The 18,435-nt window shown below is 39.3% G+C and overlaps 1 protein-coding gene across 1 annotated transcript in view; it reads right to left on the reverse strand.

Annotated features, from left to right (window-relative positions):
• Positions 1-5,020: 5,020 nt before the first annotated feature.
• The window catches only part of Tif-IA (RNA polymerase I-specific transcription initiation factor RRN3 homolog Tif-IA), a 123,579-nt gene continuing 110,164 nt past the window's right edge, over positions 5,021-18,435 (reverse strand). The window contains exon 5 of the mRNA XM_070211506.1: positions 5,021-5,127. Within this exon, the coding sequence (XP_070067607.1) occupies positions 5,036-5,127 (92 nt within the window). The 3' untranslated portion in view covers positions 5,021-5,035. The remainder of the gene's footprint in view (positions 5,128-18,435) is intronic.

Here is an 18,435-nt window from a genome sequence, read left to right on the forward strand (position 1 = left end):
TCTATCTATTTAATCAGGACTATGCAAATAAAAATGTAGCATACTTTTGTGATGACTTCAGAATATGTCAAATTAACATTAAACAAATCAAAAAACAATATTTTTAAAAAATTTTTTTTTACATAATTTGATTATATAAAACTTAAAAGGTAACAAGAACAAAAAAATAGAAATTTTTTTTAAATCGATTGTTTGATAAACGTTGATGTGGGAGCCTCCGAAAGTTGCACTTTTTAACGGTTCATAAACCTTAAATGACATAATATTTTTTAGTGATGTTAATTTTTTTTAGTTTGTTTTATCTCATACTTTATTGTTTTCGAAAATGGAAGAAGTGCGTCTTCTAGTTATTTTTTTAAAAATAAAAAACCGAAAAGTACGTAAAATTTTCCGACTTTGGTCTGGATTATCTATATCATATAAAATTCCAAGAAATTTTAATTTTAGTTCGTTGGAAAGTTCAATCTTTTAAGAAAAAAACGCAAAAAACTGCATCCTTCTAACTGTCCTAGGAAAGAAATTACAGATTTTTGGCCAAAAAATTAACTTTCTGGCCCAGTGTGCAGTGGCCCCAAACAGCTCCAACATCCATATTTTGAGCAAAAAAAACATTAGATGTACGAAAGCTTAACTTCTAAAGTGGTTGGAATTTCGAAATTGGGATTTTGCTGAATTTTAGGTCCTGAAAAGGCCCAATCTAAAAGAAATTGTATTATCCCCTATAATTTGGGGGCTACATTTAAAATTAACTTTTCGATTTAAAAAATCTAAGCCGTTGCTCCGATCAAGTATTTTTAACGAATTTATTTCGATTTTCTAAGTTATTGCGTTGTATTTTGTGGGAGCCTGCCGAGAGAGCGAAACCCTGAGAACGGATGCCAAGAGAGCGACGGCCGAGAGAGCAACAGCCAAGAAAACTGTCGATGGGAAGGGGTTTTGCTGTGTGGAAGGGGGAGGGGAAAGGGACAATTTAAGTGAAAATTTGTTTCTGGATTTTAAAAAATTAAACTACTGTTCCGATCAATATGATATTTGATCAATAGTCAGTCCTGTGACTCAAATGCTTAGGTTTTATTTTTCAAAAAATATTTTTTATTTCGTAGCAGAAGTAAGAGCCTTATTTAACTTCCACTATGGAAGAAGATAAAAAATTACTACAAATTCTGTAAGCAAAGCCAAAATGTTTCCAAGTTAATTATTAATATTAAGACTCGAACTTTTGACCAAATACGTATGTACATATGCATATTTGGATATGTTTTGATTTGTACAATACATGTACAATACAATTACATTGTGTACATACACACAATGTGTTTTACGTTTCTACTTAAAAGTCGATAATGTGCTAAAATACAAATAAAATTATTCATTTTCTTTCAGCCAATGCAAAATATGACGAGTTTAAAATTAATAATTATCAATCAAATGTGGAATCGGAAAATAATAAGTTACTTCGCTACTTTTTTATGTACAAATGTTTTTGATTCATTCAAAACAACAAATTTTAAAACAAAAATTACAATTTACAAACAAGTATACATATTTCTGCGCAAATTAAAATTGCATTGGTAACATTGTAACTGATAGAAAGTATAACAAGAGAGAACGCTATAGTCGGGTTGGTGTCCCGACTATCTAATACCCGTCACTCAGCTAAAGAGAGTTCGAACGCTGTACTCGGGTTGGTATCCCGACTAATAATCGTAACTCAGCTAAAGGGAGTGCGAGTGAGTTAGATATATAAATTTTGATTGCGTATAACTTTTTAATGAATGGTCCGATTTGAAAAATGTCTTCTACATTTCGATAGGTATAAATATACACAACAAAATTGCATTTATACTTCTCGGAAATCTTTAAAGATGTGGGCGCAGGACCCATTTTAAATTCGATTGTGGGCGTTAGAGGGGGCGTGGCGCTCGGCTAAAATAAACTTGCGCTGCGTAGGAAGCCAAAGAATATGATATGTGTGGGAAATCTCAACCTTCTAGCTTTTGTAGTTTCTGAGATCTCAGCGTTCATACAGACAGACAGACGGACAGACGGACATGGCTAGATCGACTCGGCTAGTGCCGCTGATCAAGAATATATATACTTTATCGGAAACGCTTCCTTCTAGCTGTTACATACTTTTGCACCCTTTTACTCTACGAGTAACGGGTATAAAAATAATTCTCTATATTGAAGAATCTTCCACAAAGATTGTTTACACAAAGGTTTTCAAAAAACGCGTAAATAAGAAATAAGAAAGTCCTTACAACATAATTTTTTAACTCTAAACTAATTTTAAGCGAACGGAGTCGCTTCGGGTATAGCTTGTGTATAAGTACAAATTGCAACCTTTAAAATTCCAACAAAAGAGACTTAAGACTTATATATTTTCGATCACTAAATGTCACATAAATAAAACTTAAGCAAATAATATTGTTTTATATAAGACATATGCTTGAAGTCACAATGTTGTATCGAAAATTCAGTGTCGGACAGGAATGATCACCACGGTCCCCCACCATTTTAATGCGTTAAATAACTATTTTTCCAAACAATTTGTATCTTTATATTTATTTAAATAGTTTCGATGAACACTTTTCCGCACCATTATTAAGGCAAAGTTTTAGGTTTTTATTTAATAACCTGTTCCGGGCTAGAAATCTCTCCGCTTAACTATTCCCGAATAGAAAGCATTTGAAAGTTGTGCCTTATATTCACAACAAAATCTATTGGTAAATATAACCATTATAATAGTAAAACGGTTGGAAATACTTAAATGAATTTTCAAGTTGCATGTTTTGCTATAAAAAAGAAGTATGGGTTTAGCTTAGTTTACGGTTCTCACCCACGAATTTCGCGATAAAATTCTTCTCGGCGGACCGCGAAAGAAATAAAGGCATGGTCTGCCTTGGTTTTCTTGTAAACGAATTTCAAAGTTGCGTGTTTTGCTATAAAAATACAGTTGGCTTTTCTACGACTTGCTATAAAAAGCATATTGGATTTGTATACATTGTCAAAATAATATGCCTTCTGAAAAATTCGACAAATATGTATGTGTAATTGTTTTTAGAGAGGGCCAGACCCCACAGCCGTGTACTGAATATTCGCGAAGGTGAGCGATTCCTTCCTCGCTTGTAAAATACAAATTATATATTTGAATTTTAGGTTTGTTTATGTTTTGAGTAAGGGCTACTCAACCTAACAAAAACTGGCCCAACAAAAATATCAGTCAATTATTTCTTGAGGGTCCAGTGTTGATTAATTTGGTAATATCCGTGCGTTATTTTTCGGTCACACTGGCTTAGAAACCTAAACAAACCTAAAATTCGAATTTCTAACTTGTATTTTACAAGCGAAATCAACCGTATGGTGTAATATAATCCATTTTTACAGTAATCGATAATCATTTTACCCGTTACTTGTAGAGTAAAAGGGTATATTGTATTCGTGCAAAGTATGTAACAGCTAGAAGAAAGCGTTTCCGACCCCATAAAGTATATACATATATTCTTGATCAGGGTCACTAGCCGAATCGATCTAACCATGTCCGTCTGTCCGTCTGTCCGTCTGTCCGTCTGTCCGTCTGTCCGTCTGTCTGTCTGTCTGTCTGTCTGTCCGTCTGTAGAGATGCAAAATCATCGATGTAACTTTCGATATTATCGATGTTTTTAAAAACGGCGATACATCGATGTAGTTTTTCAACCATCGATGTATCACTAAGAGAAAGAGACGCTAAGCAGCCGAAAGTAAACTTAATAAATGAGTACATTTTTTCCAATATTTTAAGTTTTGCTACAGTTCCATTCATTTTAAGAAATGGACTGATGTTTTTTTTTTGTCTTTATTTTCGTTTTGTTCTTCATGTATCTCAATTTGTTGCAGTTGGAGTCGATGATGAGATAGATTCTATAGATAGGTTAGGACGATAGGGCGACGGTTTCGGTGGCGCTCCCCTGTGGGGAATCTGAGGGACGATCTGGCCGTTTGAATTAATCCCGGTTCGCTCCGGGATTACTCTGCCGTGGCCTTGAATCTGTCCGATGACCTAGTTTTGAGAGAGAGACAATAGAATATGGCAATATCGCAATGATGATTGGCAGATATGAAGATAGTCGCAGCCATATTGTCATGAAAGCTGGACGCAGCGATTAGTTCCGTCATTAAGTGTGTGCCAAAACCAGAAAAAGTGAGAGTTTAGAATGTTAAGTGTCATAGTTAGTTTAATTTCAATTAATTATCCGTAGGGCAACCGGGGTCCCAGCACAAAGGGCCCCGGAAGATTTAATTTGGAGGTTATTTTTGGAAACTCTTCTATACGGCTTCTATCCCGGCTTTAACGGCCGCTGGCCTCCGGCTCTCGTCCGGGATAGAATATCGCCCGTTATCTAGCCTAGAAGTGGCTGAAAATTGTTATAATTAATTATATGTATCTCATTGTTAGTCTTAATCGGAATACTTCCCGTAGTCACTTGTGAAGCGAGCCTTGGTTTTCGGTGGGGGAGATTGCAGCGCGCAATTACATGTTTGGCCTGTCCCTTCTTTTCCCAGGGAGCTCCTTTGGGATAGTGTGTCTCATTTGCGCCCCGTTTTAGCGTGAGCTCCACTAACAAATGACTGGTGGAGCATAGTTCCGCGGAGCCTGTAGCTTTTCCCAGGGAAGCAAGTTCCTCTGCTTTGACAGCCTAAGTTTTGAGACGGCGGCCAACTGTGATATTGAAGGCTGAAAAAAGAGAAATTAGTTGATGGGAGTACAGTAATCACAATGTTTATATATAAGACTTACTGCGAATATTAAATTGTAAATGAAGACCGAAATGTGTGAGTGAGTTGTCACTGTGGGGGAGATGGAACTGAGGTAGGCGCGAGGAGTGACTCCGACGGTCCGAAAATGGGTAATGCCTCTGCGGAATCCTCCGGGGCATCCTTGGTTGGGTGGGCGTGCTCGGCTAAGTCATCAATAGCCACCAAAACATACCATATTTCCCGTCACTTGTAATAATTTGCCTTTGTTTACGTTTTATATGTAGTGATGACCGATAGTTTAGTGATGTGAGACTGCGTAGTCGTCGATATTTATGTTGCGAGCTGTGGCATTAGGGGGACTCCGCCCTGAGAGAAACTGAGCTAGTGGCACTGCCAAAGAAAAAAATAGCAGTTCGTAACAAATTTTTCGTTAAATAAATATAAGTTAGTATTAAGGTTCAGCAAAACAATCATTTTATTAGCAATTGGATCAATTTATGGGAAATTTTAAAAAATGAAACAAATTTTCTATGGTTTAAGCGATATATCCAGGTTTTCAACCATCGATTGTGAAAACATCGATACACCCACAATCGATGGTTTTGCATCTCTATCCATCTGTCTGTCTGTATGAACGCTGAGATCCGGAAACTACAAAAGCTAGAAGGTTGAGATTTCCCACACATATTCTTGGGTTTCATACGCAGCGCAAGTTAATTTCAGCCGGGCGCCACGCACCCTCTAACGCCCACAATCGCGCACTAACGATTTTAAATTGTGTCTGGCGCCCCCATTTTTAAAGATTTCCGAGAAGTATAAATGCAATTTTTTGTGTATATTTTTACCTATCGAAATGTATAAGACATTTTTCAAATCGGACCATTCATTAAAAAGTTATACGCAATCAAAAAAATTGTATATATCCATCTCCCTCACACTCCCTTTAGCTAAGGGAAGAATATTAGATAGTCGGGACACAAACCCGACTATAGAGTTCTCTCTTGTTGTAAAAAGTCTTCACCTTTGAGAGTGTATTTGCGCGATTTTCGTTAGAAATTGGTTTTGTCAATCACAATGTATTAGGATAACATCAATGTTAAATGTTATTAACAGAAATGTTTAACAGTGCGCATCACTGTTAACTTATCAGCTGTGAAAGCCTGCTAATGCTTCAACGATCTGGCAGCTGGTAAGTCGCTTATTTTGATTAAAAGTTAAAATTGTCAAAAAGAGTATAACGAAACAATGCAGCGCCGTTTTTGAAATGCAGTTAAATCAGAGGGACTTGTAACTTTTTTTTGTGTGCGTACCGATGTATTTATTTATTGTGGTGTTCCTATAATCTTTGGTAAGATCTAACCTCAAAAAACATTAAAATTGGTATTAAATTTTTTATTTTAAGTGGAGCTACAAAGTGAACCCAGTTTTCTCCAGCTCTGGAACCTTTTATATCTTAAAAAGTAATTAATTCCCTTTAAACTCAGTAAATATAAAAGTGCACTTTTGCGCACTTTCTCTGAAATAAATGTTTAAAGACCACCATCATAACATGAATAATTCCCGTATTTTAGTATGGTGAATGCCAGTTACGGTGCAATATTTGCAAAAGCGGTATGCAACTATTTTTGTTATTAAATATTAATTATTTAAAAATTATGTGACATCATTGTTTCACTGAAATAACTGTTGGATCACTTGATTAATAGAATAGTGTATAATCCTAATGTCTACACATGTACAGCTGTAAACCCTCCAATAACTCTCCGCTCTGATCGGCTTAACGAGCGTTCGGTAATAAAAGCAGTAGCATATCATCTTTGAAAGAGAACAGTCGTTTTGGTCTTGAGTTTTCGGTTGTTCGATCAGTTTATACTTAAAATTTCCTGCATCCCCATACTCTGATTTAAATGAGTTATAATTATAGAAAACGCTTTATAATTCACCGTTCATTTTGGCGCCCAACGTGGGGCAGAGTTTGCAAATTTAAAAGTTATAAACAACACTATGCAGCATCAAAAATTAACCTCGATGAATGCTATATTTTTGGATTCGTTACGAATTCCCAAGTTAAACTGCGTTTTCCAAAGAGTTCCCCGACGCAAGGATTCTTAGCAAAAGGACCTCAAAGTTCGAAAAATGCTGAAATTGACCAACTTTGCGGAGCTCTCAGAGGCAAATGGATGCATGGCTTGGTTCGAAGTTAAAGTTTTTTAAAAGATACACCCTTTATCTTTCAAACCCCATACATAAAATAATTTTAGGATTTTTTTTAAGGCAGAAATAAATTTCAAAAAACATAGTCAAAAAACTGAAAAACATACAGCTGCGGTCAACATAGTAGCAGTGTTGCCGCCTTGTGTTTTTAAAAGTTTCATGTTGTAATTTTTTCTTATCCAATTAGTCTAATAGTAAAATTATAATCAATACAATATTACCAGGAAAAGATCAATTACAACAACAAATTTTTAAATACACAGGGCGGCAACCATTTTGACCGCAGCTGTATACTTTTATGTTTTTTGACTATGTTTTCTAGAATTTGTTTCTGCCTTAAAAAAAATCTTAAAAATTTTTTAAGTGTGGGGTTTAAAAGATAAAGGGTGTATCTTTTAAAAAACTTTAACATCGAATCAAACCATGCATCCATTTGCCTCTGAGAGCTCCGCAAAGTTGGCCAATTTCAGCATTTTTCGAACTTTGAGGTCCTTTTGCTAAGAATCCTTGCGTCGGGGAACTTTTTGGAAAACGCAGTTTAACTTGGGAATTCGTAACGAATCCAAAAATATAGCATCCATCGAGGTAAATTTAAAAAGCACTAAAAATGCTGCACAGTGCAATTGAACAATTCCTAATTTATCGTCGAGAAAATTCTTGACCGGTGTAGACGCTCATTTTCTCATTTCTTCGTTTCGTCACGCCGAGGCTGTAAGTTCAGCCAGCCCTCGTCAAATCGCAAAGCTCTCCACAAGAGCATCCAACTCATTGGCGCTACTGAATTACAGTTAGCCCATTCCTTTGCTGCTCGCCTTTCGTCGCCGCTGTTGCTAATCTTCAGCTCGCTCTCGCTTTCGTTGCCGGCGAAAACATCAGTTTGCTGCTCGCCTTTCGTCGCCGCTGTTGCCAGACTTCAGCTCGTTCTCGCTATCATTGCTGCCGAAACTTCAGTTTTGCTGCTCGCCTTTCGTCGCCGCTGTTGCCAGACTTCAGCTCGCTCTCGCTATCATTGCTGCCGAAACTTCAGTTTTGCTGCTCGCCTTTCGTCACCGCTGTTGCCAGACTTCAGCTCGCTCTCGCTATCATTGCTGCCGAAACTTCAGTTCTGCTGCTTGCCTTTCGTCGCCGCTGTTGCCAGACTTCAGCTCGCTCTCGCTCTTGTCGCTGCTGAAACTTCAGTCGGCTTCTACATTGATCGCATTCGCACACATTTTCGCACTCATTTCGCACCAGGATCGCTGCTCACTGCACTTCGCAAATTAATCGCCGTTTAGCATTGCTTTACATAATCTCTAGGATGTCAACTATTGAGCAATGCAAACGTCAACGGACCAACATTAAAAGGACAATAACTCGCATCAAAACCCTCGTAACAACAAGCGCTGGCGAAGACACCGGACTTTCCAGCGCCGAACTGCGATGCCGGTTGGGAACTCTGGAGTCTTACTTCACGCAAGCAATGGCAGTCCAATCTGAGATTGAGACTTTGGATCACAGCGACAGCGGTCGCGGAGAATTGGAGGACAGTTATGTCGAGAACAAAGTCGCCATCAAAGATCAGCTAGGTGAGGAACTCAACAGCACTCGACCACCACATTTTCCGTTTTCGCTGGCCCAATCCAGTTCGATTGCTCTGTCGTCGACGAAGTTGCCCGTCTTACCTTGCCAACGTTCGACGGAAAATTAGCAGAATACAAAAATTTCATCAACTCGTTTACACAAATTATCGCTCGTGAGGCAACCTTGTCTAATCTAGAAAAGTTCAACCATTTGCTGCACAGCTTAAAGGGACCAGCATTAGACGCGATCAGCACACCCGCAATAAATGGAGCGAGTCGATGGATTTCAAAAATCTTCCAAATTGGAAGCAGTGTTCGAAGCTGCTGGAACGCTATTGTCAATACCTTCAACCAAGCAACCCCACAGCACAAGGTCCAGTCCATCCAAGCAAGTCATCTCGAAATATGTCGTATGGACATAAATCATCGTTCGCAATCACTCAATCTGCATGTGCGCTATGTTCGTCAATGGCAAATTGTTTGGATGCCCAACATTTAAATCGATGACAACTTAACTTATCCCTCAATTGTCTCGGCAGTGGACATCGAATCGCTCAATGCTCATCAAGAAGTCGTTGCCGCAGCTGCAATCAAGCTTATCACACTATATTGCATCATGACAAGGCCATAGAAGCGCGTCCTGACAGCCGAGCAAACTATCCAGTACAGCCAAGTGATCCGATAACGTTCTCTCATCTGCACACTCGACCAGGACAAGTTATCCTAGCCACGGCTGTGGTTCTGGTCAAAGGCGCATTAGGAACATACAGGCCTGGCAGATCATTGCTTGATGCATGTTCTCAGGTGAATCTCATCAACGAGGAGTTCGCCCGAAAACTTCTTCTTCGGCATGAAAAATTCAACATGGGATTCCGCAGCGTTGGAGACTCGTTAACGAATATAAAGCACTTGGCCACAACAATCATCCAATCGCGTATCACAGACTGTCACTTCTCACTTGAATTCTGTGTCATCAGCCACATCTCGTATCAGCCAGACTCTGAGATTGACATCTCTTCTTGGAAGTTGCCCACCAACACACCTTTGGCAGATGATAGATTCCATGAATCTCGGCGCATCGATCTTTTACTTGGCGCTGAAGTCTTCTTCCATTCGCTTGCCGTTGGGCAAATAAAGCTCTCACCTCACTTGCCAATACTCCAAAAAACATTGTTTGGCTGGTTCATCGCCGGTCGATGTCAACAACAGCAGAAGCAAGTTTCGGACTGTTTTATGTCAAGCACAGTCTCCATTGAAAACTACTTGCAGAAGCTTTGGGAGCTAGAATCCGTCGCTGCCTCACCTGAGAGTCTACATCCACATCACCAAATCTGTGAGGCGCTCTATACAAGCACTACAGTTCAGGGCTCCCACGGTCGCATTGTAGTCAACCTTCCCTTTAAGGATGATCCCTCTCGTCTTGGAAACTCCGCTGAAGTGGCTCGTCGACGATTTAACGCAATGCAACGCCGCATGCTGAAATTCCCTAAATTGAGATCCCAATATGTCTCATTCATGCAGGAATATCAGGCGCTAGGTCACATGTCATTGGTGACCATTCCAGCCCTTCATGAGTCGCACGACTATATACCGCACCACTGCGTTTTGAAGCCATCGAGCACATCTACAAAATTGCGAGTGGTTTTCGACGCCTCGTGCACAACAACGTCGCAACTGTCTTTTAATGACTACTGTTTGTGGGTCCCACTGTGCAAACGGATCTTTATCTGCAGCTTCTCAAATTCAGACTGTTTTAATATGCCATGACAGCTGACGTTACAAAAATGGAACTTTCCATTGACCAAGTGGCACTCAATTGATTATTGATTATTGATTATTAATTACCAGCCCACGAAGAGACTCCACATCTGTAAGGACAACGTTACAAGCGCACTCGGTGTCATCTGGAATCAATTGGATGATGCGTTTCTCTTCAGCTTTGCTTCAAAACAACCTACCTTGCCAGCTACAAAGAGATCCATCTTATCCATCGCATCATCACTCTTTGACCCCCTTGGTCGTTTGTCACCGATAATTATCGTGGCGAAAATGATTCTTCAGGAACTGTGGATGCTCAATCTTAATTGGGACGAATCGGTTCCTCAATCCCTACATGATGCATGGACCGACTACTTGTAATCCTTGAACACGTTGCCAGCTCTTCAACGGTCCTTTTTTAGCATGAAGGCATTTCAAAGTGTCCTGTGGCAAAAAATGCTGCCATCGATTTGGACATCGTTAACTGCGAGAAACGGAAACACATGTTTTCAACCACAACTACAACTAACTGCTGGCGTCACTCGAAAGGCACACCTCATCCATTGTCGCATGGATGTTTCGATTCATACACATCGTTGGAAAATCATCGAAGTTCAAAGGTGTAAGCCTCAGTCCGGAAGAATTAGAACACGCACAAAACTGCATAACTTGGAATCTTCAAACCACTCGTTTCCGGAAGAACTTCGATACCTCAGGAAAAACCAACCACTTAAAGGTCCACTAAAGTTCCTTTCTCCTTTCAGCGTGTCTCGATAAAGTTACCGAATTTCGCACGCAATAATCCCCAGCTATGGTTTGCACAAGTCGAGCGCTCGTTCCGGCTTCATAACATTACCGATGATGCGGATAGGTTTGATTTGATAACAGTCAATTTGGATGAAGATGTTATTCTGTCTGTAGAGGATTTGGTAACACGTCCGCCGGTGACCAACAAATACCAAGCTCTCAAGTCGCGGCTGCTACACAAATTTTCTGAGACGCCCCAATCAAAGCTCAATCGCCTTCTGCGTGGAGGCGAGACTGCAGGCCTTAAGCCATCCGAGATTTTAACACACATGCGACGTCTTGCCCCGGAGCCTGGTAACGAGAATATTATTCACACACTTTTTCTCGCAGAAATGCCACAGTCTATTCGGCCAACCTTAACCGTTTGGGAGGAATCTGATCTGGACAAACTGGCGAAAGTGGCTGACAAAATGCTCGAGGCGACAATGACACCAACTTCAACATTTTCGATCGCATCTGACAGTGCTCCGCCTATGGACAACTCTGTAAACGCCCTCGAGCAGGGTGGAACCCTCAAAGATGTGGCTAATTCTATACGTTCCTTGTCACAACAAGTAAATTCTCTACAAGACGAAGTTAAGCGCTTAAAGAAACCACCATCGAACCGATCGTCTGGCACATCGCGTAGTCCTGGAAACATCCAAGGTATGACAGAGTCCATCTCTGAATTATGCTACTATCATCAACGTTTTGGGACAAACGCTAGAAAGTGCAGGAACCCTTGCTCGTTCAACCAGACTTTAAACTAACACGACTGTCGTCAAATACGCTGGTTGACGACAGCGACGACATCACCAGCGAATTTCAAAATACTCCAATCCAACTATTAGATCACCGACTATACATTCGGGATAAGAAATCAGGAATTCGTTACCTTATAGACTCTGGGTCAGTGGTCTCTGTTTTACCTTGCTCACTGGTGAAACAGAAAATCAAGCCAAGCAATTTGCTATTGTTTGCAGCCAACCAAACCATGATCAGGACATACGGTAATATAGTTAAAACACTTGATTTAGACCTTCAAGGCAGCTTCACTTGGAATTTCATCATAGCCGACGTTCCAACTGCAATAATTGGTGCCGATTTCCTGACCAATTTTCAACTGTTAATCGACTTGAAACACAAAAGTTTGGTCGACTCGATAACGGATCTTAGAACAACCACATTCCTAGATGTGTCAAACCGAGTTACTGTCTCAACCGTGCAAGGCCAGCTCCATATCCAGCGAATGATCCAAGAATTTGTCACCGCGACAAAACCGAGTACTAACGGAGCTCCATTACATGAAGTTCAACATTTCATTGAAATCAATGGTAGTCCTATCGCCGATCGACCTAGACGACTCGCTGGGGAAAAACTCGCCGCTGCTAAGGCAGAGGTAAACTTTTTATTAGGGAATGGAATTTGTCGCCCTTCCAATAGCCCTTGGTCCAGCCCACTTCATATGGTAGCCAAGAAAGACGGGGGCTGGCGTGCATGTGGCGATTACCGGAAACTGAACGCAGCCACAATACCAGACCGATATCCGATAGCTAACCTGCAAGATTTCACCGAGCAACTGCATGGAAAAAGAATATTTACCACTTTGGATTTGGTAAAAGCCTATTACCAGATTCCCATGGCAGAGCCCGACATTCCGAAGACCGCTATATGCACACCATTTGGTCTCTTCGAATTTCTTTACATGCCTTTCGGTTTGAGGAACGCCACACAAACATTTCAAAGATTTATGGATAACATTTTTCGCGGCATTGACTATGTATATTATTACATCGATGACATTTTGATCATGTCAGATTCCGTAAATCAGCACGAAGACCATCTTCGCAATGTTCTTCAAATTCTTCAGAAACATGGACTTTGCGTCAACGTGGACAAATGTCAGCTAGCTCAATCAGAGGTACGTTTTCTCAGCTATGTCATCAATAGTGATGGGATTAAACCACCAAGGGATCGCGTTGACGCCATTCAGAACCACCCTCGCCCAGACACTATCAACCAGCTCGGAAGGTTCTTGGGCATCGTTAATTATTATCGTCGATGCATTCCGCATTCCTCGCATATACAAGCACCTTTATCAGAGCTACTAAAAAATGTAAGGAAAAATGATCACCGCAAAATCATATGGACTCCTGAACTTATTTCGTCCTTCGAAGAATGCAAAAAGAGTGTAGCCGAAGCTGCAGTCATTTCTTTTCCTTCGCCAGGATCTGCACTTGCATTGGTGTGTGATGCTTCTGACATGGCAATAGGAGCCGTACTAGAGCAGTTCACAAATGATTGTTGGCAGCCACTGGGAATCTTTTCGAAAAAGTTAAGTTATACAGAGAAAAACTACAGCACCTATGACAGGGAATTATTTGCCATTTACGAAGCTGTGAAATATTTTAAGCATTTGATCGAAGCGCGTAATTTTATAATTAAGACGGATCACAAGCCCCTCATTTATGCTTTCAAACAGCGTCCGGAAAAAGCATCACCTCGACAAATTCGCCATCTCAGCTTTATATCTCAATTTTCTACAACCATTGTTCATCTTAAGGGCGCCGACAATGCAGTAGCAGATGCTCTTTCAAGGTTGTGGGCTATCTCAATGCCGGTATCTGTGACTACAGCTGAGATAGAGGAGGCGCAGGCGTCAGACCAGGAGTTAACAGGACTGCTTTAAGGAAACACCTCATTAAAGCTGCAAAGAACTAGTTTTGACAACAATGTTTGAATATACTGTGACATATCGACAGGTCGAAGCAACACCAAGCGGCAGAGCAACATCGCAGCAAATTTGTCAAAAATTTGTCTGGCCTCACATGAATAAGGATGTGACTACCTGGTGCAGAAACTGTATAGCTTGTCAACGTTCCAAAATCACCAAACACAACCACCTGTTTCCTGAAAAAATGCACGTTCCAAGCGGAAGATTCGATCATGTACATCTAGACGCAGTAATAATGCCAGCATATGAGAATTTCCGCTACTGTCTCACAATGATCGATCGCTTCTCACGTTGGCCTGAAGCTATACCATTAACTAACATCACCGCAGAAACGATTGCCACCGCCTTTTGGACCCACTGGATTTCACGATTTGGCGCCCCAAAGACGATTACTACTGATCAGGGAACCCAGTTTGAGGCTGCACTGTTTAAGGAACTCGCCAAGTTTCTCGGAAGTCAACATATTCATACTACAGCTTATCATCGCCAATCCAATGGACTTGTAGAAAGATGACATCGATCTTTCAAGTCAGCATTGATGTGCAGCACTGGTATTCCGTGGACCAAAGTACTTCCGTCTGCGCTCCTCGGATTACGCACGTGTTTCAAGGAAGATATAAAGTCATCCGCCGCAGAAATATTATATGGAGTTCCTTTACGTCTTCCGAATGAATTCTTTAACCACCTCGACACGGAGCCTAATCCTTCGACCTTTATATCCACGTTCAGAAAACAAATGCGTACCGTGCAACCTTCTCCAACAAGCCATCATATTAAAAAGAAGCTGTTTAGACTAAAAGGGATTGATCAGTGCTCGCATGTATTCATCCGTACAGATGCAGTAAAACCACCTTTGGAAGCGCCTTATACCGGTCCATATGAAGTTTTAAGACGATACACGGATAATATATTTATTTTGAAAGTTAACAACAAAGAGACGGCTGTATCTGTGGATCGACTGAAACCAGCACACATAGTTATTGATTCACCATGGATTCAGCAAATGCAAGAGTGGTGCGCACTTATTCGAGACAGCAGAATCCAATCGTGACGTCCTCACTGGAGGGGGAGTACTGTGGCAAAACTAAGCTATCGGAAAACCAACGAGTTAGCAGTAGGTTATAGGAAGACCATCGCTAACTCACACTCGTTCAACAGCCGAAGAATTTTGCCGGCCACGCAAAGAGCGCAAAGGGCCTACTCAACAGAACCTTTGTAAACACTATGTTTACTTACGAGGTTGAGATAGAAGCCATCCTCAACTCACGCCCCCTCACTCCGATGTCATTAGATCCGAACGATCTCTCAGCCCTAACAGCAGGTCACTTTTTGACGGGAACTGCGTTCAATGCCAGAACGCATCGCCAACGACCATAAGGCCAGAACATTGCAACGATTTGAAGCAGTCACGGCAATAAAGCAGTCCTTTTGGCGTCGCTGGTCTACAGACTATTTCAACTCACTTCGATCAAGAACTAAATGGACTTCCCCATTGCCAAACGTGTCTGTCGGTACAATGATGATTATAAACAAAGATAATGTACCCCCTCAGCATTGAAGAATGGGTAGGATCACAAGCTCGCTGTACTTCCTGTATCTTGAAAGTGGACTCTTTCAACGGGGCCGGGATGTTGGATCACTTTATTAATAGAATACTGTATAATCCTAATGTCTACACATGTACAGCTGTAAGCCCTCTAAATACTCTCCGCTCTGATTGGCTTAACGAGCGTTCGGTAATGAAAGAGAACAGTCGTTTTGGTCTTGAGTTTTCGGTTGTTCGATCTTATACTTAAAATTTTCTGCACTCCCATAATCTGATTTAAATGAGTTATAATTATAGAAAACGCTCTATAATTCACCGTTCAATAACTTTGTTATAAAGGTATATAGTATTTTTGTTAGAAATTATAATGGTAATAATTATAAAAATTAAATTTCAATCAAAAAATAGAAAAATTAAAAACTTTTATAAATTTTTAAAAAATGAATATAGTGTTCTTATTAAAATAATTAAAAAAATTATTTTTTTTCTGAACGTTAATAAAAAAAAACTTTTCCAAAAAAACGGGACCACGCCTTTTTTTCCTGCAAAATTTCTTTTTAATGTTATATAGTAAAATCAAAACACAAAACTGTTAAATATTGCGTAGTTTTTAAGATATTATTTAATGTCACAAAAAGTGGTCGGATAAACTTCCGTTTAGCTCCTACCCCCAATTTTTTTCAAACTTTCCATATTGACGTGTTTTTGGGTCCTAATTACGGGAAAAATAGCCAAAGTTGGCGCAAATAACGGGATCTTCAAAAATAACGGTAAAAATTGTAAAATTTTCGGTTTTTTTCAGTTTTTTCGTAAAATAAAAGAAAAATCAAAAAATGTTTTTGACAAAAACAGAAGATATTTATAAAACGGATCTTATGTGTATTAATCATTTTCTTCGTAAACATAAAGGTTTTCGAGGAAAAACTAAAAGAAGTATTTTAAATTGGGTGTGAACATTTTAAAATACTGCAATATCCCGCCATAAAATGGCGACAGATAGTTTTCGATTAGTCGATAACAGCATTTTACCTTCTACTCTAGTGACGGACCTATTTTGCCTTTTTATACGATGTATCGTGTTCATGCTCCTCGAAAAAAGGAAATGGAACGGATGACCTGAATGAAAGCTGGATAAGCTTTTAAAGAAAGTAGTAAGGTACGGGCGAGAAAAGCGCCGCAGGCCTGCGACTTTATAAATGATTTATATGTATTTTTTGTTAATAAATTTTATTTCCGTTGTATAATTTGTATTTAATTTTGTTTTCTAAATGTTATATTTAACTACGAGAACAGAAATGCTCTTCTTAAAAAATGTAATGCCATTCTCGTGCTTAGGTAGTATCATCGCTAATACATCGAGAGACATCGATATAAACGATATAAACTTCAACGGTTTTTTATTTTCAAACATTGTGAAAAATATTCTTATTTAGCGTTTTTACCGAGAACTATTAGTTTTACAGAAAAAATGTATAAAACATAAAATACTCATTTATTTAATAGCTTTCATTTCTCCTAGCTAGCTTTTTGATTAAGTTATTATATTCGAAGATATTTAAGAAAAACAGTTTTTACCGTTATTTTCCATGATCCCGTTATTTGCGCCAACTTTGACTATTTTTCCAATAATCAGGACCCAAAAACACGTCGATATGGAAAGTTTGAACAAAATTGGGGGTAAGAGCTAAACGGAAGTTCACCCAAGTGGTCAATTACCCATTGTGCTGCGGTCCAAAAGCATGAAGCGAAAATTTTGCCACCAAAAATGTTGCATTTAAGTTGCATTTTTTTGAACTAACCTGTTATGGGCTAAAAATTTCTCTGCTGAACTATTTCCAAATAGGAAGCATTTCAAAGTAATGCACTAAAAAAAAAAAGTAAATGAAAAAATGCGCCGCAGTCTAAAAAATTTAAGAAAAAGTCGGCCGCTCTTTTACAAACACTTTTTTTTCCAAAATAATTTAAAACAAAAGAGAACGCCATAGTCGAGTGCCCCGACTGTCAGATACCCATTAGTCTGCTAAAGGGAGTGTCGCTCTCGACCCTATACATTTTTGTCATGAGTTGCTCAGCTTCCCTTCCTAATTCCATGCATCCTGTCTTATTGAGTATTGGGGATAGGTGTTTTTAGACTGCTTGGTGGAATTCTTCCACAGACTGGTGAGCCCCTTGACATATTGTCGTCATCTGATACTCGAGGGTTCTCAAATCGCGTTTGTCTGCGTAGTGTAAGGTAAGGCATTTAGAAATGGCACCCCAATTTAATATGATATTGTTTCTATTCTAATATGTTGTGTGTGTAAAATACCAAATTACTTTGCAGTACCCATTGTATGTTCGTATGTTTTTAAAACCCTGTCAACCCCTTTTTCCCAAGAACTAAATTCCGCTGGATTACCAGAAAATTCTCTTAAGCTTTTTACGATATCTGGTACCCTATCTTATCCTTCGAGGTTAGACCGATTTTCGGGGGCAATTTCCTGATTTGGGGCACGCGCAAAATCAAAACCTGGGTTCTGTGCCTGTTGTAACAAAATTGGGAATTGTTCTCCGAGTATCTGCCTAACAGCATCTTGCAATTGATTTAGTGCCATGTTTCTATTTCTTTGGAATAATTCCTGTCTTTGGGCCTGTCTTTGTTTTTGCTGATCTAAGAGCGCTAGATGTTGATTTATTTGAATTTCTTCCTGCTCTAATTGATTTCCCTGTACTAATTCTTGTTGTTGCTGCAAAATAGCTTGGTTCTGTCTTGCTTGTTGTTGTTGTAAGATAGTTTGTTGTTGCTCTAGGATAGCTTGGTTTTTTTCTGCCTGGGCTATAATTTGTTGTTGTTCAATATTGAGGATTGGAGGTCTTAAAAGGTTTCTCTGATTGGCCATTTGTAAAATTTTTAGAAAAAGGGAATAAAAAGGGAATGGGTCTTTCTTACAATAATGTCCATCTTAATAATTATTTTAAATGTTAGTAAAAATTATGTAAATAACAAATATAAAAGTTTTTAAAATCGTTTTAAAATTGATTGGGAAAATTTAAAATGACTTTTAATTAATAAATTGAATTTTAATTTTACACCTATTTTTATACCCGTTACTCGTAGAGTA

The sequence above is a fragment of the Drosophila takahashii genome, chromosome 2L (genome assembly GCF_030179915.1).
Source record: "Drosophila takahashii strain IR98-3 E-12201 chromosome 2L, DtakHiC1v2, whole genome shotgun sequence".
Classification (NCBI taxonomy): domain Eukaryota; kingdom Metazoa; phylum Arthropoda; class Insecta; order Diptera; family Drosophilidae; genus Drosophila; species Drosophila takahashii.